Source organism: Eriocheir sinensis, unplaced genomic scaffold (assembly GCF_024679095.1).
Source record: "Eriocheir sinensis breed Jianghai 21 unplaced genomic scaffold, ASM2467909v1 Scaffold384, whole genome shotgun sequence".
In the NCBI taxonomy this organism is placed as follows: Eukaryota; Metazoa; Arthropoda; class Malacostraca; order Decapoda; family Varunidae; genus Eriocheir; species Eriocheir sinensis.
This window is the reverse complement of record NW_026111703.1, coordinates 132,315-152,500: the sequence shown is the minus strand read 5'-3', so window position 1 is coordinate 152,500 and position 20,186 is coordinate 132,315. Positions and strand designations below refer to the sequence as shown.

Here is a 20,186-nt window from a genome sequence, read left to right as displayed (position 1 = left end):
GAGAGAGAGAGAGAGAGAGAGAGAGAGAAAATCCATATCACCGAGATATCCACTCAGGCACTCAGTCTCAGCCTGTTGTTGTTGTTGTTGTTGTTGAGCAGTGTGGGTACTGTATTGTTGTTCAAGTGGCGCGCGGGAAGAACTGAGCTCAGCTGTGTGGCCGTGTGAGTACTGTTGCGTGAGACATCTGGTGGACACTCCAGAAAATATCACGTATAAGTGAAAAAAATGTGTAAATTAAACATTTATTTGGATTTTGGACCCAGCGTTATTTCAAAAACTCATAAACAAAACTCGCGTCAATCGAGAGTTACCTGTATTCATTTTATGCGAGAAAAATTCGCTCATATGCGAATATCGGCGCTGGTGCTGGTGAGGTATGGTGACACACTAGAGGGTGCAGATAATGCTTTCCTGCATTTTCCTCGCCTATAATTAACCTTTTCCTCTCTCTGATCCTAAAGTTAATCCTCAGGGGTGGGTTTCATCATAGTGCTCTCCCAAGCGTGGTGACGTCACGCACAGTTGGGAGAATTTCTTGGGCGTGTTTCATCACCGCGCCACAAGCACTTCCAAGTAGGGGTGGGGGCGGTCTTGGGAGTAACCAGCGTTGCCAATCTTCCGCGTCGCTTTGACGTCTAATATGTCTTCAATTAACCTAAATTACACTTCTTATATATAATTATGGAATTATAAATATAAACAATTGATATTTAGTTGAAATACAGCGATAGTATCTTCATTGTAAGGAATATGTGCACGTATTTTTTTCCGTCTGCATCTTCAACGGCACCACGGTGTAAACAAACATTTAGTGAGTCGTGAGTAGACCCTGGCCACCTCGCCACCATGGCCTGCAGCTTGTACTGTGCATCAAATAACACTTGCACATTGATGCTGTGGTAGTTCTTGCGGTTGACGTACACTTCTTCGTGCTCATGTGGGGCCACTATTCTTACGTGGGTGCCATCAACAGCACCCACCACACCGGGAAAACCAGCAATTTCGGCAAACTCCGCCTTCATTCTCTGCTGCTCCCCCTGGTTTAAAAGGAACCCCATGAACCGCCTCATATTCTCTTGTGTCACGAGAGCATCCACGGTCTGGGTGATGATTCTGCTGACTGTGGCCCGGGAAACTCCAAAGTCATCTGCGCTGCACTGCTGCATTTTCTCGGTGGCGAGGTATCGCAGAGTCAACGCCACTTTCAGCTCCGCTGTGACCGCATGGCTCCTCTCAGTCCTGTTGCCAATCACGTGTCGCACCAAGTCAGTGACGAACAACAGGCCAGCACGATCCACCCTGTACCTCTTCTTGAACTCGGTGTCATCGTACTCGTTAACCCTCTCGCGCACGATGACGCGTTTTGCGTCATCAAAGTAAAAGGTCCTGGCGCACGATGACGCGAAACGCGTCATAAAAGTAAAAAAAATTATTAAAAATTAAATTTTCGGTGAAAGTGCGTAAAATTTGGAGTGTCATTTGTTGGGATAAGTTTCTTAGAGGTAACATATGGCAACCTTTCTAAGGAACGTAAATGAGGAACGTGGAGCGATTTTTAGTTGTTAGCCTACTCTGACGGGAGAGGAAAAAATACAGTTTTCTTGGTGTAACTCAGGAACTAATAGGCGTTCGAAGATTTTGAGGATACCATAAGAATCCTCACTAAATTCCGCTTCGAAACATATATTCGGCTAAAAAAGTTGGCCCACAAAATTTTGATAGCAAATGGGGAAGAGTTGGTACTTAGGATTTATTGTTTTCAATACTCTATACGGAGACTTGAAACGAGTGTCTATTGTTTATATATATTTTTCCTCTATTTTTATTTGCGCATGTTCTAGTATCTTACTGTGCGCGAGAGGGTTAAAGATGTCCCTTCTCGGGCGAAAATTCCTTGGTCGGTGCTGGCGGGGTTGTTCACGGGCTGCCATGTTTACAGTCTGACGCTTGGAACCTTCCTTGGGAGCGCTTGGGAGACCCCGCACGGCCTCCCAAGGCGGCGAGCGAGATAGGCAGAGTTCCAAGGCTTGGGAGCTTTCGTGAAACATGCCCAAGGTTTCTCGCACGCTTGGGACTCCTTGAGCACACTTCCAAGGACTTGGGAACTTTGATGAAACCCACCCCTGGTACCTAATTATCAGCATGTATCGTAGACTTTGGGTGTGTCTCCCCGGAAGCAATCAATGTGCTTTATTGTTGCTTTAGTGCTTTATTATTCTGAAACGGTGCCGAAATAAATAGTTAGAGGGTTCTAAAACGGGTCGTGGAACATAACCCCCTATAATTAATGGGATGATAAGTTCGATATGTGAATTCACATTATGCGAGCTTTTTGCAGAACATAACCCTCGCATATAACGAATACCATGTGGTATACTTTGATGTAACTGTAGAATGTTTCCTGGGTCGTATATGAACAAAAACCTCACACTGGGCTACTGTTTAATCCCACTCCCCTGGCTTGAGACATTAGAACAGTCCCTCAGCAAGTTTGAACCCCTCTGGTGGGCTGATGTTAACCCGTAGCAGCGACGGGCCAAATTTGTGGCTTCACCGTGTAGCAGCAACGGGCCAAATTTGTGGCTTCACCGTGTAGCAGCAACGGGCCAAATTTGTGGCTTCACCGTGTAGCAGCGACGGGCCAAATTTGTGCCATGATATAAACCCCCCAAAATAAATAATACATAATCTGATCACAAATGCTTTGATATATATTATGAAATGGTTTGTGTGAGGGGTGATTTTTTCTCATTTTTCTCACTTAGAGGGACCATTAACCCATACAGTGTGGTCTTTTGTCATAGATAGAGTTTTCTGCATCTCAAAGCTAACTATGTCATACCAGGAAAGGGAAATTTATTTAAATTTTTTAGAGCCTATGTTTTTTCCATTATAAACACTTCTCATTACCCTATAGCTTGAGTAATGTGTATAAGTACTTCTTTACATCACAAGAAAAACTAAAAAATAAACAGTAATTTTAAATACAAGAAAATGGTTGGATCAGGCAGCACTGCTCGCTTCAAGGCCGTCTGAACTACAACCGTAGTTCTCAAAGCTCAACATAATACCGAGGGCTTTGTGGTGCAGTGGTTAACACACTCGGCTCACAACCGAGAGAGCCCGGGTTCGATTCCCAGGCAGAGTGGAAAAATTTGGGTGGCTTTTCTGATACCCTACACCCCTGTCCACCCAGCAGTGTACCAGGTATTAATTGGGGGATGTGTCCCATCTCCTGGGATCTGTTCCATTCTCCTGTAAGTCCTTCCCCTTCTGTCTCTCTCCGGCATATGACCACAGATGTTGCGCCACCTAAACAAAACTTTCCCTGTTGCCTTCTCCTATAATTCCTTCCCCTTCTGTCTCTCTCCAGCATATGACCACAGATGTTGCGCCACCTAAACAAAACTTTCCCTGTTCCCTCCTATAATTCCTTCCCCTTCTGTCTCTCTCCGGCATATGACCACAGATGATGCGCTGCCCACTAAACCAAACTTTCCAACTTCAACATAGTACTTTGATGCTTCCGACTCTCAGTTTTCATTTCCGATTACTCTGAAGCGTAATTTACAATTCCTTATGCCTTACTGATTATAGAATCGAGGAGTAATTACCTAGAAGAAAGTAACTTACCTTCTTGTATAATGATTTTTGTTGGAATGCAGACAAATGTACAGAAAGGCTCTTTAACATCCATTTAAAACTACCAAGACTTGTCAAATTATTGCTCTTCACTGTCAATGAACAATGTTACATACACAAACAAAAACAAATGGCGCATAAGCCCTCAAAAGAGCTTGTGTATATATACGTACTAAACACTTCCCTAAGAGGTATGTATATGTATGTACTAAACACTGTACGGGTTAAAAATCATGATCCTCGCTGCTACAGGGTTAAAAGTCGCTAAAATACAGTACTTTGATGTGACTGCTGAATGTTTCCTGGGTCATATATGAACAAAAACCTCACACTGGGCTGCTGTTTAATCCCACTCCCCTGGCTTGAGACATTAGAATAGTCCCTCAGGAAGTTTGAACCCCTCTGGTGGGCTGATGTTAAGTGTGTGCATCAATATAATAACCTTAAACATTCCACCAGTTGACGCAGGAATGCCTCCCCCCTCCTCCCTTCCCTACCCTACCCTCAAGTTTTCTTCTCTCTCCTCCCCTGCTTAAATCTCTCTCCCCAATCCTCCCTCCCTCCCTGCTGAAACATCTCTTCCCCCTTCCTCGCCTGCTGGAATCTCTCTCTCCAGACTGTTCTGTTTTCCCCTCCCCTTTCCTCCCTGCTGATATTTCTCTCCATACTGTTCTCCCCTCCCTCCCTCCCTCCCTCCTTGCTGACACCTCTTCCCCCCTTCTCTCCCCTGCTTAAATCTCTCTCCCCTTCTTCCCTTCCTCCCTTACTAAAACATCCCCTCTCTTCCTTAAAATACCTCTTCCCTCTCCCTTTCTTTGTCGTCCTTTCCGCTAAAATCCCAGGTAATTCTGCTTAAATCCTTGCCCTTTTCACTAAAATCCCAGTTAATTCCGCATAAATCCTCATCCTTTCCACTAAAATCCCAGCCGTTTCCACAAAAATCATGCCGTTTCCACAAAAATCATGATTTTGTCCACAAAAAATCCCATTTTTTTCATTAAAATTCTTAGTTCTAATTCTTGTGTGGCTGTAACTGAGTTGTTTCCACTAAAATCCCAATTATTTTCATTTAAATCCTCAGTTCTTAACCTTGTAGCATCGGGGACCCTGTTTATCAATGGTCCCTCTATGTGAGAAAAATGAGAAAAAATCACCCCTCACACAAACCATTTCATAATATATATCAAAGCATTTGTGATCAGTTTATGTATCCTCTATTTTGGGGGGTTTATATTATGGCACAAATTTGGCCCATCGCTGCTACATGGTAAAGCCACGAATTTGGCGCGTCGCTGCTACACGGTAAAGCCACAAATTTGGCCCGTCGCTGCTACACAGTAAAGCCACAAATTTGGCCCGTCGCTGCTACACGGTAAAGCAACAAATTTGGCCCGTCGCTGCTACCGGGTTAATCTTCCGTGCCTGTAATCCAGTTGTTTCTGCTGAAAATCTTGGTTGCTTCCACTAAAATCCCTCTTACATTTTCTCCCTCTCGGCGACAGCTTTCTCCCTCTCCGTTCCATCCTTCTTGCCTCTTAAACAAGGCGTCACAGTGCAGGGCGGCGTTAACATGAGCCCAATCAGAGTGGGATGGACGCAGGAGAGGTTTGAATTTAATCTGGGTTTTGATGACACAATATTAACTATATCCTGGGATTGGTATTATAAAACATTTTCACTTCTCACGTCAACTATGTTCTGTATTTCTGAAGGTCAAAGAGGGGGTCAATCGGGTTCTAATGAGTGTTTCTTCTTGTTCATGGTACAGAGGAAGGGTCACACTACCACCAGGTCATAAAACTATACTCCTGGAAATGTCAAAGACTCCTAGGAAAGCCTTGCCAAATATGTGTTTCTTTAGGTTCAGGGTACAGAGGAAGGGTCAAACTACCACCAGGGTCATAAAACTACCCCTGGAAATACCCAAACTCCTACAAAAGCCTTGCCAAATATGTTTTTTTAGGTTCATGGTACAGAGGAAGGGTCACACTACCACCAGGTCATAAAACTATACTCCTGGAAATGTCAAAGACTCCTAGGAAAGCCTTGCCAAATATGTGTTTCTTTAGGTTCAGGGTACAGAGGAAGGGTCACACTACCACCAGGTCATAAAACTATACTCCTGGAAATGTCAAAGACTCCTAGGAAAGCCTTGCCAAATATGTGTTTCTTTAGGTTCAGGGTACAGAGGAAGGGTCAAACTACCACCAGGTCATAAAACTACCTGGAAATACCCAAACTCCTACAAAGCCTTGCCAAATATGTTATATTAGGTTCATGGTACAGAGGAAGGGTCACTACCACCAGGTCATAAAACTATACTCCTGGAAATGTCAAAGACTCCTAGGAAAGCCTTGCCAAATATGTGTTTCTTTAGGTTCAGGGTACAGAGGAAGGGTCAAACTACCACCAGGGTCATAAAACTACCCCTGGAAATACCCAAACTCCTACAAAAGCCTTGCCAAATATGTTTTTTAGGTTCATGGTACAGAGGAAGGGTCACACTACCACCAGGTCATAAAACTATACTCCTGGAAATGTCAAAGACTCCTAGGAAAGCCTTGCCAAATATGTGTTTCTTCTTGTTCATGGTACAGAGGAAGGGTCACACTACCACCAGGTCATAAAACTATACTCCTGGAAATGTCAAAGACTCCTAGGAAAGCCTTGCCAAATATGTGTTTCTTTAGGTTCAGGGTACAGAGGAAGGGTCAAACTACCACCAGGGTCATAAAACTACCCCTGGAAATACCCAAACTCCTACAAAAGCCTTGCCAAATATGTTTTTTTAGGTTCATGGTACAGAGGAAGGGTCACACTACCACCAGGTCATAAAACTATACTCCTGGAAATGTCAAAGACTCCTAGGAAAGCCTTGCCAAATATGTGTTTCTTTAGGTTCAGGGTACAGAGGAAGGGTCACACTACCACCAGGTCATAAAACTATACTCCTGGAAATGTCAAAGACTCCTAGGAAAGCCTTGCCAAATATGTGTTTCTTTAGGTTCAGGGTACAGAGGAAGGGTCAAACTACCACCGGGGTCATAAAACTACCCCTGGAAATACCCAAACTCCTACAAAAGCCTTGCCAAATATGTTATATTAGGTTCATGGTACAGAGGAAGGGTCACACTACCACCAGGTCATAAAACTATACTCCTGGAAATGTCAAAGACTCCTAGGAAAGCCTTGCCAAATATGTGTTTCTTTAGGTTCAGGGTACAGAGGAAGGGTCAAACTACCACCAGGGTCATAAAACTACCCCTGGAAATACCCAAACTCCTACAAAAGCCTTGCCAAATATGTTTTTTTAGGTTCATGGTACAGAGGAAGGGTCACACTACCACCAGGTCATAAAACTATACTCCTGGAAATGTCAAAGACTCCTAGGAAAGCCTTGCCAAATATGTGTTTCTTTAGGTTCAGGGTACAGAGGAAGGGTCACACTACCACCAGGTCATAAAACTATACTCCTGGAAATGTCAAAGACTCCTAGGAAAGCCTTGCCAAATATGTGTTTCTTTAGGTTCAGGGTACAGAGGAAGGGTCAAACTACCACCGGGGTCATAAAACTACCCCTGGAAATACCCAAACTCCTACAAAAGCCTTGCCAAATATGTTATATTAGGTTCATGGTACAGAGGAAGGGTCACACTACCACCAGGTCATAAAACTATACTCCTGGAAATGTCAAAGACTCCTAGGAAAGCCTTGCCAAATATGTGTTTCTTTAGGTTCAGGGTACAGAGGAAGGGTCAAACTACCACCAGGGTCATAAAACTACCCCTGGAAATACCCAAACTCCTACGAAAGCCTTGCCAAATATGTTTTTTTAGGTTAATGGTACAGAGGAAGGGTCACACTACCACCAGGGTCATAAAACTACCCCCTGAAAATGCATAAAACTCCCTTGAAAACCTTGTCAAATGTGTGTTTCTTTAAGTTCATGGTACAGAAGAATGATCAAACTACCACAAGTGTCCTAAAACTATCCCTGGAAATGCCCCAAACTCCTACGAAAGCCTTGCCAAATATGTTTCTTTAGGTTCATGGTACAGAGGAAGGGTCACACTACCACCAGGGTCATAAAACTACCCCCTGGAAATGCCCTAAACTCCCTTGAAAGCCTTGTCAAATGTGTGTTTCTCTAGGTTCACGGTACAGAAGAATGGTCACACTACCACCAGGGCCATAAAACTACCCCTGGAGATGACCAAAACTCCTACGAAAGCTTTGCCAAATGTGTGTTTCTTTAGGTTCATGGTACAAAGGAAGGGTCACACTACCACCTGTGTCTTAAAACTATCCCTAGAAATACCCAAAACTCCTACAAAAGCTTTGCCAAATGTGTGTTTCTTTAGGTTCACGGTAGAAAAGAAGGGTCACACTACCACCAGGGCCATAAAACTACTGGAAATACCCAAAACTCCTACAAAAGCTTCGGCAAATGTGTGTGTCTTTATGTTCATGGTACAGAGGAAGGGTCAAACTACCACCAGTGTCTTATAACTATCCCTGGACATACCCTACACACACTCGCCACTCCATTCACTCACCTAGAGGGTACTTTCATGAGTCCAAAGTAATGTCCAGCACTTTATAGTTCTTATCAAAAGTTAGCCTGTTCTCACGCCAAGCATCTTTCACTCTCCTTAAACATGATATTATTGTACCGTGTGGGACCCAGCCTCCTGGTATTGAAGGGAAGTGTGCTGTATAGTTACGTATATGCGGTTACAGGTATGCGGTACCTAACATTGGGACCTGTTTGGGTGAGCTACGAGTGCGGATCTTTACTCTCTATCTCCAGAGTCTGTGTAGTCCACTGTAAGTCAGATTATACTGCTTACTGTACCAGGAATGACCTTCTGAATAAAGCCTGTATTCTTGAACTTCATGACACCGCAGTTTGCTTGTTTGAAAAGCTGTTATGACTGTTTCCCAAAGCCACAGAGAAGGCTAACCGGGTTTTCATGGGTGGTTTAACCGTTCATGGTGCAGAGGGAGTGTAAAACTATCACCAGGGTCACAAACCAGTCCCTGAAACCACTGTAGGATCTGTGACGAGAGGCTTCCCAGCTCTTATTATGACTTTTGTAGGGCCGTAGAGAAGGTAAATAGGGATTTCATGGGTAATTTTCCCATTCATGGTGCAGAGGGAGTGTATAGCTATCACCAGGGTCACAACACAGTCCATTGAAAGCCCAGGAACTACTTACTATGAGAGGCTTTTTAGCGCTCCTTAATGACTATTCCCAAGGCCTCAGAGAAGATAATCTGGGTATTTATTGGTGATTTTCCCATTCATAGTACAGAGGGAATGTAAAACTATCACCACGGTCACAAAACAGTCAGTCCATGAAACCATTGTAGGATCTATGACGAGAGGCTTTCCAGCTGTTCCCTATTATGGGTTTTGCAGGGCTGTAGAGAAGATGAACCAGGTTTTCATGGGTAATTTTCAGCCAGTTGAAGATGCGATTAGACCATGTTAAACTATCACCAGGGTCACAAAACACTCCATTGAAAGCCCTGTAACTCCTACCATGAGAGAATTTTCAAGGCGGTGGACTGAGGCGGTTATGTTTAAAAATACTACCAGCTTAATCCCTAAAAGGCGGGAACGTACCATGCAATCGGTTGTCCCTGTACGGAAATGTGACGTCTTCCTGAAAATTGCTCACATAACATTATCAGTATCATGGCTCTCCCTGACCCGGCAGCTTTGAATATACCAGCATTTGTTTATCCATCCTTCCTCTTCAATCTGCCGCAAACTTGATCTCTCTACGTCATGTGGTGTGTGTGTTATGACGTTACCAAATGCAGTGACGTTAGGCTGTCAGTAGGTCTTCGTTCTGAGGGCTGCATAGGTTGTGCTTAGCTTGGTGTGGCTAATGTCTCTCCCTCTCCATCCACTCAATTTGGTAATTTTTTGTCAAATTTGATCATTTTTTGCAAACCACAATATTACGTAGGAAACCGCGAGGACTGAAAAATGTCACCTGCCCAAGCGCACACCTTTGACAGGGCCTTCACAGGAGTTGTGGGCATTTCCAGGGGTAGTTTGATGACCCTGGTGGTAGTTTAACCCTTCTACAGGGGACTTTGTGGTGCAGTGGTTAGCACACTCGGCTCACAACCGAGAGAGCCCTGGTTCGATTCCCGGGCGGAGTGGAAAAATTTGGGCGGCTTTTCCGATACCCTACGCCCCTGTCCATCCAGCAGTGAATGGGTGCCAGGTATTAATTGGGGGTTGTGTCCCGTCTCCTGGGATCTGTTCCCTTCTCCTATAATTCCTTCCCCGTCTGTCCCTCTCCGGCATATGACCACAGATGTTGCGCCGATTGAACAAAACTTTACAACTTAACCCTTCTACTGTACCAAGAACCTAAAAAACAATCATTATATTTGTTGTATTAGTGTTGTATTCTTAAACATTTCGTCCCCCGAGTGCGGTAAACTGATAGGGCTTTCATAGGAGTTGTGGGCATTTCCAGGGGTAGTTTTATGACCCTGGTTGTAGTTTAACCCTTCTACTGTATCAAGAACCTAAAAAAAACTCATTCAAATATTGTATTGGTTATATTAGTGTCATATTCAAAAACATTTTGTCCCCTGAGTGAGGTCAACTGACAGGGCTTTCATAGGAGTTGCGGGCATTTCCAGGGGTAGTAGTTTTATGACCCTGGTTATAGCAAGACCTTTCCTCTTTACCATGAACCTTTAAAACAAGTCAAAAGAACCCAATTAATCTCCTTTACGGCCTTTGGAAGTAGCTGATGTGAGGAGCAGAAATGTCCGAGGCTCACATTCTTGAAAAAGCCATCCCGAGAGACTTGTATTTAAGGCTTCCGTAGGAGTTTTGGGCATTTCCAGGGGTAGTTTTATGACCCTGGTTGTAGCAAGACCTTTCCTCTTTACCATGAACCTATAAAACAAGTCAAAAGAACCCAATTAATCTCCTTTACGGCCTTTGGAAGTAGCTGATGTGAGGAGCGGAAATGTCCGAGGCTCACATTCTTGAAAAAGCCATCCCGAGAGACTTGTATTTAAGGCTTCCGTAGGAGGTTTGGGCATTTCCAGGGGTAGTTTTATGACCCTGGTGATAGATTAACCCGTCCTATGTACCATGAACCTTCAAAACCACTCCATTAGAACCCGATTGATCTCCTTTTTGGCATCTGACAGTCACATTCTTAAAAATATTGTTCCAAGCGCACACATTTGACAGGCTTTTGTAGGAGTTGTGAGAATTTCCAGGGGCAGTTTGATGACCCAGGTGGTAGTTTTAACTTTCTCCTTACCATGAATCTTAAAACAAGACTCGTGAGAACTTGATTGATCTCCTTATTGACCTTTGCAAGTAGCTGACGTGAGGGGCGGAAGGGTCTGCTTCATAGATCTTAGGAAGGGAAGTTTGAGACGTACCTTGAATCGGCTCCTTGACGCTGGTAGACTCCATGGCTGGCGTTCCTTCCTCCTTGTCTTCCTCAAATTCCAGACTTTCCTCCTCTGTGATGTACCTTTCTCTCTCTCTCTCTCAGTTCTAATCATTCCTTCTTTATTTAGTTTTATTTATATATATATATCATCGTCAGTTTTACTTCCCTTTACTTACCTTAATCTCTCTCTTCTCCTCCTCACTTTCCTCCTCTCATACGTACATCCTTCTCGGTAAATCCTTTTCACTGTATCGTATATATAGAGTTCCATTATTTGCTTGTTTCCCTTCCTCCTCATCTCTTAACGTATAAACGAGGCTTCCGGCAGAGAAATCCTAAGGCACGGTGACCTATTCTTACGTATACTAGAGTACGTTCACACACTGAGAACAGATTACGAGACTTCCAGCCCTCCGCTCATCCTATGCAAGGTTTATTTTCCCTTGCAAGTAACTATATCTTGTTCTTCCTTTCCCCCCTTGCTAACTAGAACATAATTATTGTTATATTGCTCGTCATGATGTACGTTACAAGGGAAAGTGACCCTCCGTCTGCCCCATAAAAGTTGAGCTTCCATTTTGATTCGTCCCGCGTTCATCCTTGGAGGGGTAGTCTGTCTTTCCCAGTGCAAATTAGAGTTAAATTGCTATGTTATGATACTAATTGCGTACAATTTACACAAGGGTCGCCATTCCTAATGTCACCTCACTTCTCTGCCGTACGCCTCAAATATTTTAGTCTGTGATATGTTATCTGCTTTCTCTTTGTCTAAGGTATTATGTCATAGTAATAATCTCATGTCTGATTTTCTTCTTGGTTGTATATCTAAGGTCTCGTCTTCCTCGTCTTTGAGTTCTCATCTTTTAGAGTACTTGTTTCCACGTCTTTTATTTCATATGTTATTATTGTCTCTTAATTTCCATTGCTTTTTCAATGACTTTTGAGCTCTTTATGTATACAATCTCTCCTCTTGTTAGTTCCCTTCGTTGTCTTCTCTTATATCTTGTTTCCAATTCATATATAATTCTTTTTATATTATAAGTTTTTTTTTCTGTATGAAAATTAGTTCCTCCCTTTAATATATATAGAATTAGCTTTTAAAAAAGATCAAAGCAACTAGATATATCATCTTACAGCTCAAAAACATCTTGAAAAGTAGCCTGAAAAATGTACTTAAGTCAATTATACCTAAAAAAGTGTCCGGGGATTAGCTAAATGGGTTTGGGGCAAGATAAAGTCATAGGTGTAGCCTTTAACTTTATTTATAAGACTTCATAGTACAGATACAGTTCACATCTTCTGTGACTGGCTTACAGAACAGGTAGAAAAGTACAAGTCATCAGAGTTGACTAACACGACTTCCTTCCCTCGGCAGAATTGAATGGCTGGCGTCTCGGTCTGCCTGCCTGCGGGACACCGCACACTCTGGAAGAAGAAAGAACACCAAGATGTCAAGTTCCTGCATAATCAGCCTCTTAGTGAAGGAAATGTGCTCTATTTATTTAATAAATGATTGACAAAAAAATAATTTTGTATTTATTTTAGAAAAATTATATGGCTCACTTTTTGCATATGTTGCAATACTATGCAATAAGTATATCATGCAATAAGTTAGCAATATATATATATATATATATATATATATATATATATATATATATATATATATATATATATATATATATATATATATATATATATATATATATATATATATATATATATATATATATATATATATATATATATATATATATATATATATATATATATATATATATATATATATATATATATATATATATATATATATATATATATATATATATATATATATATATATATATATATATATATATATATATATATATATATATATATATATATATATATATATATATATATATATATATATATATATATATATATATATATATATATATATATATATATATATATATATATATATATATATATATATATATATATATATATATATATATATATATATATATATATATATATATCAATATAATAGTAAGTAAAATGTTTAAAGTTCTTAACAAAACCTATTAGAAGAGGAATGGAAAGAGGAGATGAGTGAGTAAGAAGGAGAGTAAAGATGGTCAAAATGAGTCAAGAGGGAGAAATGAGTTAAAAGTAGAATCAAAACAAGGAAAAGTTGAGAGGAGGAGCTTGGAGAGAGAGCAGAAGAGAGGAGTGGTAATGAGAGGAGACGTAGGCAATATAAACAATTACCAAAACGCCAAATGATATGAAATAAATATATCAACAAGAGAAGCCTGAAGAACACACAGAAAGAGAACAGAGAAGGTGAAATCTATGACAACCGAAGCAAATTTTACACAAACTACAAGACGTCCAGCTAAGATAGGCATAATAGACCTTGTATATGGTAAAGGTAAGGGGTTGGGAGTCTTATAAGTGTTCTGGGCGAGGAATCCAACCCTAATATACTCGGGAACAGGTCACTTAAACCCTATCTTGGCTGGACGTCTCGTATGTTACGCACTGAGGAGGAATAGAATGACTGAAATAACATGGAATGATATACAGACAAAATAATCTTGAAGAACGAAACTGAGGTACGAACAACACCTATACGTATAGAAACGAAGGAGAGATCTAAAGAAACACATCAAAATTTGAGAAAACCGAAGCCAACATTACGAAAACTGCCCAGCGTCCAGCCGAGATGGGCACGTGGGAAGTTGTGTATGTTATAAGCAAGGGTCGGGAGTCTTGAAATGTGTTCTGGGAGGGAAACTGAACCTATAATTTACTGAAGAACAGGTCACTTACGCCCTTTCGGCAGGACGCCTCGTATATAAACATTACGCACTGGCTAGGTACGGATTGCTCATATGTAGAGAGAGAGAGAGAGGAGGAGGAAAATACACAATGAAAGGGAGATAAAATGAAAATAATAAATATACGAAGGAGAGAAAGGTCCAGAGATGGAGGTATAAGGGAGGAAGAAGGACAAAGAGGCAGTCACCACAGGCCGGCCAACACCTCACGTAACGTGACGGACCCTTGACGAGAGGAACGAAACCCCAGCAAAAAACCACTGACCAAAGTAAGTACAAGAACTGGAATAGCAGGAGAATGGAGAAATATAGGAAGATGCGGATACAAGGAGGTTGAGAAAAAGCAACTGGAAAGTAGAATGTGGAGCCATGTATAGAGGCTGGGGGGCACTATTATAAAGGGAAATTCATGAATTATTTTTATTAATCTTATGAAAAGTAAACCAGAATTTACGACAAGTCTGATGAATTCACAGGTGGGAGAGAGAGAGAGAGAGAGAGAGAGAGATGATTTACTGAGGAATGACGGAAATAACAGGGAATGATATATAGACGAAATAATTATTAAGAAAGACACTGAGGTACTAACAACACCTATACGAGAGGAGGGAAGTGAAGAGGAGGAGAGAGATTAAGGTAAGTAAAACAGAGGAGACGAAGGAGGATAATTATAAATAAAAGAGAAGTAAAATGCAGAAGGAAGTACTAGAAATGAGAGAGAGAGAGAGAGAGAGAGAGAGAGAGAGGTAGAGAAGGAAAGTACCACACGCAGAGGAGGAAAAATTAAGATATGAGAGGAAAGTCTGGAATTTGAGGAAGAGAAGGAGGAAGGAACCCCAGCCATGGAGCTGGATTCAAGGCACGCCCCAAACTTTCCTTCCTGAGGATCTATGAGGCAGTGACCCTTCCGCCCCAACGCTGCCTCTTCCAAGGTCACTAAGATCAATCAAGTTCTCACGTGTCTTTTAAGATTCAGTAAAGAGAAAGGTACCATCACCAGGGTCATCAAACTACCCCTGGAAATGCTCACAACTCCCATGAAAGCTTGTCACACTGAATTTTGTTATTTTTAACGACTTCATGTATTTTATGCAAGAAAAGTACGGAAAGAAAGGCCGTACTTTTGAAGCCCTTTTTCTGTGTGTGTGTGTGTGTGTGTGTAAAAGGCCTCTTCTGTGCAGGAAAAGAACGTGGTCCCGCTTATAAAATGATTCTGGCGCCCTTCTCACGTGCCAGAATCCATCCGTGGAATGCCAAAACTCCTCCCAAAGCCTCGCCAAAATGTGTTTTTTAGGTTCGCGGTGCAGGGAAGGGTCACACTCACCTCAAGGGTCATAAACTACCCCAGGACAGCCAAAAAGCCCTACTATGAAAAGTTTTACAGAAGGAGTTTGGGCGTTGAAATGCTTAATAATCGGCCCCCTTTTAACCTAACCCACCAAGAGCCAGGAAGGAAGGAATATGAAGGAAATTATTTAACACTCACCAATGGAATGTCTGTCTGAAGTCAGTCTTTCCTTTCCTCTTCCTTCTTTCCTTTCTTCTTCTTCTCAGTCTCTAAAGATAAGTATAAGTAAACAGTTGATAATTCATTTTTGAGTGTCATTATAAATCTTTCAGGCTAAAATTATAGAGAGAGAGAGAGAGAGAGAGAGAGAGAGAGAGAAGAGAGAATCAAACAATCACACATAACAGCCCTACAATAATAAAAAATTTAACTTCATAACTTTAGTAAACAATCTTTTGAATGCAAAATATATAACCTAACCTTAACATAGTGGGCACACAATAATAATAATAATAATAATAGTAATAATACACAATAATAATAATAAATAGCCAAAGAAATAATGAAAAATTATGCTGGGGTTATGAACATACATGTACAGTGCAGAAAATATTAGCAGAATTCTGGTACTGTCCTGAAACCCTCAATTTAAGGGTATAATGGGATACAAGGTAAGGTTAGGATATTAAGGTAAGGTCAGGATAGGTCAGATTCAGGTTAATACCTCGGAGTGAATTACGTTAAGGGATCATTTTAAGGCAAGTTTAGGTAATTCAACTGTGAAGTTTTAGGTAATATGAGTGAATTACATTAGTTTAGGGTCACCCAAGACAGAGGTAAGGTTACTTTAAGGTGAATTAGATTAATCGCACTGCTTAGCATAGACTTGATGCACTTAGAAGCTTTGTTTTGATCAAGTACTAATGGCGCCGATCGATAGTTTTCCACGAAACTGGCCTATGGGTGGTGCGCTGCAGAAGTTTAGAGGTTGAGAGTGTGGCAAGGCTAGGTTAACCCCACTACCACCCCAGATCGGACAGTTTTAAGTGAAATTTACAAAGCGAAGATCATTGGTAGCGATCAAAACAAACAAAACGATCTAGAAAGCGGTTCTAAGCCCCCCCCAAGAAAACCAATAGCGCTGTATATTATGAAAACAGTTGTATGCGGCAGAACAAGCAAATTTTAACTCGGGATACCGACGGCACAGTGATGTCTCTGCTTGGTTTTTTTTACATCTCCTCCCTATTGCGCCGGGTAGGCTTGCTTGAGGGGCCTGGATGTATTCGGCCCCAGTTCACCATGGCGCAGGTGCGTTTATAGTGGAGCCATCTTCATTATAATATACAAGTTGTACGAGTGTTTGATTTATTACATCAAAATTCTGAGAGGGAAGTGGATAGGATTGAAGGGAAGGGATGGGTTGGATGGGAAAGGATGGGATGGGAGAGGAAGGGATGGATGGGTTGAAGGAACAGGACAAAGGAAGTGGAAGCGGAGCAAGAGAAACACACATCTGCAAGGCCTTCCTAGGAATTGTGGGTATTTCCAGGTAGTTTGCAACTTGGTGCTGGCCTAACTCCTTCTTCAGTTGCATGAACCCAAAACACTCATTGCAAACTCAACTGATCCCTCTTAGCCTTTTTAGGAATAGCTGATGTAAGAAGAAACTGTCTTACTATACTGGCCAAAGACATGCCTGTTAGAGGCAGCATGAAATTCCCACAAGACTGCCACAGTCACTGCCATCTTGGATTTGGTGAAGGCCTCAGTCATCACAAATAGCACAGCCAGACTGGTGTGTCTGTCTCTACTCCGTATGAATGGGTCTGCAGACATGTGGCCACAGGTCTACTAGTGACAGGCCCAAAGCCTTGCAGCAGAGATTTTAATAGTGTAATTGTTACAGGGGTGCATACAATCATTATTAAATAGATACCTATCATCCCCATATAATCGTGAGTATTAAGGGTGCAGTATGTGCTTTACGCTAATTTTGCCAGATAATATAATTCTGTATACTTTTACCGCAATTATGGTTCATACCACCACCTAGAGTTATCATTGACTCACCAATAAGTGATGAGTCAGCCTCCCAGCATTTAAAACTGCCTGAGACGGTCCATGTTATTATGATGTACTACCAAAAATTTTTACCGATACCGATACCCCAATATTTGGACCCACTGTGCATTAATTTTTATACAATAATTTGGTAGCCAGTGCACAAATGTTAATAAAAAACACACTCATTGTTCCCCATAGAAGGGAAGAAAAGGAAAGTACATTAGTACTCTTAAAAATGTGCCATACCCACCCATAATGTATACATCCCTACATGTTAATAAGGGTTTCAAGCACACACACACACACACACACACTTAACATGCGCTTTGGTAGGGAGTTGTACTAGTGTTTTAACTCTGGTGGGAGTCTGACAAGGCTTCTAAAATTTATTAACTCCAAAACTCCTGAGAACACATTTTCCTTTTAGTATTTAGTCGAAGGCTTGAATAGCTTTACTTCAATGTCCTGAGTGGAATGGCTGGGCAAATAAATTGCATCCACACCACAGTCTCATAACAATTCGTCAATAATCTCTCTGTAATGCATTGAGGACCAAAATGTCAGTGACTGAGCTGGAGTTAGTTAGCACCAGAATGAATATCTAGAACAAGCACCCACGCCAAGAATTATCAATTAGTATAGTACGCTTACGGGCCAACAAATTTCCTATTCAGTTGGGCAGTGAGCAATGCATTATCTTGTCAAGGCTCATCAGTGCACTTGTGATCCTGAGTCACGGCACCTCCTCTCTCTCTCACTGAGCTTGGGTAATACCAGGCCAATACGTAGTTTGGAAAAGTTTGTTTAGGGCAGGGACAGCGAGGGGTATCAGAAAAGCCGCCTAATTTTCTTTCCACTCCACCCGGGAATCGAACCCGCCTCTCTATTGTGAGCCGAGGTGCTAACCACTGCTGCACAAGAAAGAGCATTTAGCTTTTCTTCACCAGGCCATTGTAGCAGTGACGGCCAAATTTCAGCTTATTGTGTAGTAAAGACGGGCCAACTTGTGGCTTATTGTGTAGTGTCATGCCAAATTTGTGCTATGATTTAAACCCCAAAACAGATGATACATAATCTGGATCACAAATGCTTTGATATATATATGAAATGGTTTAGTGGAGGGTGATTTTTTCATTTTTCTCGCTTGAGGACCATTACAAACACGGATCCCCGCCACCGGATAAACCTCTCAAGGTGACACTACCAATGGCTCCAAGGAATAAGGCACACAGACTTATTGCAGAACCTGTACAGGACCAGAACTGACCACTACATCAATAAAACTACCACTGCGCTATCAACTACCCTGAAATACCGAGAACTCAATAAAAAGTCTTCTCAAATGAGTGTTTCTCAGGTTCATGGTACAGAACAAGGTCTCTACCAACAAAGTCATAAACTACCCTGAAATGGTGAGAACTCCTGGCCAAAAAGTCTTTCCAAAAGTGTGTTTCTTGTCTATGGTACAGAAGCAGGTCACACTACCAGAAATAACAAACTACCCCTGGAAATGGTGAGAACCACAAGTTTCTCAAAAGTGTGTGTTTTGTTCACAGGCCAGAAGCTAGGTCACACTACCAGCAGGGTCAACAACCACTCTGGAAATGCTGTACCTTCATGAAAGCCTCGTCAAATTTGTGTTTTAGGCTTATGGTACAGAAGGAGGTGTCTTCACCACCAGGGTCATACAAGCAAGCATACAATAACTAATGAGGGAGCCACCTATGCCTGGATGGAGGTCACAAAATTTAAATGTGAAACTCAGCTTCCCAGGATTCAGAATACCCAGGCAAGACATTAGTGGCAACAGCTCCATACCATAGTGCCCTGATACTGCCGCTTCATGCCATATAGCAAGGTAAGACACACTCAGACCTCGATTTGAGCTTTTTATTAGTATTAGTATCACTTATCAGTTATTATTATTCGTATATTAATCTGTGCTTTTAAAAGGTCAAGTAAGTTCAGCGCACACAAGTTTTAGCTGGAAATACTTGTATTGAGGCTGACATTTCACCCAGCTACAGAAGTGGGACCCATATGGAGGGGATTTTCAGGCTCAAAAAAGCAGACTTGCACACCAAAATTTAGGTCATATCTTTCTTCATCTGCTATCTAACTCTACCTGGTATTATAATTCTGTTATGTAACCTACCTGCTACATATCTCTATTTGGTATTATAATCTGCTCGTATTCCAGCATCCATCTTGCTCTCTCGTGGTACAGGAGAATTATTCAAAGGCCAAGATGGTAACGTGTTGCCAACCACAGTTAACCTGAGGGTGCCAATAATGGCCCTCAAGGTCAAGATCCTGAGCCCTATGAAAGCTGGAAAATAGAGCACGTCATCTTTCAGTGCTATGTCCAGGGCTTAAAGCTTCATGGCCTAAGACTGTACCTTGGCCATTGTGAGGGGAAAACAATGAACGAGGGAGTTGTCTTTACGCCCACTGACTACAAGGAGGCCACAAAATCTCCTGTGGTACTAGTTTCCTGGGGAATGGAGTGACTCAACAGGATTTCAGACTACAGTGCCTTGAATATTAATCATCACCAAACGCAAGGCACCGGGAACACCGGAGACTGCCTGTTTATCTGGGTAAGGGGAAGGCAGGTCTACATCATTAAACATTGCCACACACGCACACACACTTGACAAGGCTTTCAGTGGAGTCTCTGACATTTCCAGGGTGGCTTTGTGACCTGGGAACCCATGAACCTAAAACACACAGATTTGATATGGCTTTTGTAAAAAGTTTTAGGCTTCCTCTGTACCATGAAGAGAATCACATTTGACAAGGCTTTCATTCCTAGTAGCTTAGTCGACCCTGAAAGTTCAACTTTCACCTCAACCGCCGGAGGTTGAAGGACCGAAAAGATGTTAAGTGGCGTGCTCATCAGAAAGACAT

General features: G+C 41.8%; 2 protein-coding genes across 38 annotated transcripts in view; one reads left to right on the top strand and one right to left on the bottom strand.

Moving 5' to 3' along the window:
- Nucleotides 1-12,618, top strand: part of LOC126992009 (uncharacterized) — a 110,315-nt gene extending 97,697 nt beyond the window's left edge. For all 16 annotated transcript variants that reach the window (XR_007746041.1, XR_007746033.1, XR_007746045.1 and 13 more), the window contains one exon: nucleotides 12,466-12,618. Coding sequence is in view for 2 of the 16 variants with exons in the window: in XM_050850683.1 (XP_050706640.1) it covers nucleotides 12,466-12,557 (92 nt within the window). In the remaining 14 variants the exon portion in view is untranslated. The remainder of the gene's footprint in view (nucleotides 1-12,465) is intronic.
- The window catches only part of LOC126992010 (uncharacterized), a 120,479-nt gene continuing 112,382 nt past the window's right edge, over nucleotides 12,090-20,186 (bottom strand). For 13 of the 22 annotated variants that reach the window (XR_007746058.1, XR_007746053.1, XR_007746057.1 and 10 more), the window contains one exon: nucleotides 12,335-12,515. Coding sequence is in view for 6 of the 22 variants with exons in the window: in XM_050850685.1 (XP_050706642.1) it covers nucleotides 12,430-12,515 (86 nt within the window). In the remaining 16 variants the exon portion in view is untranslated. Of the gene's footprint in view, nucleotides 12,516-20,186 lie in introns of all 22 variants that reach the window. The other 9 variants (XR_007746068.1, XR_007746066.1, XR_007746069.1 and 6 more) reach the window with 1 other exon arrangement.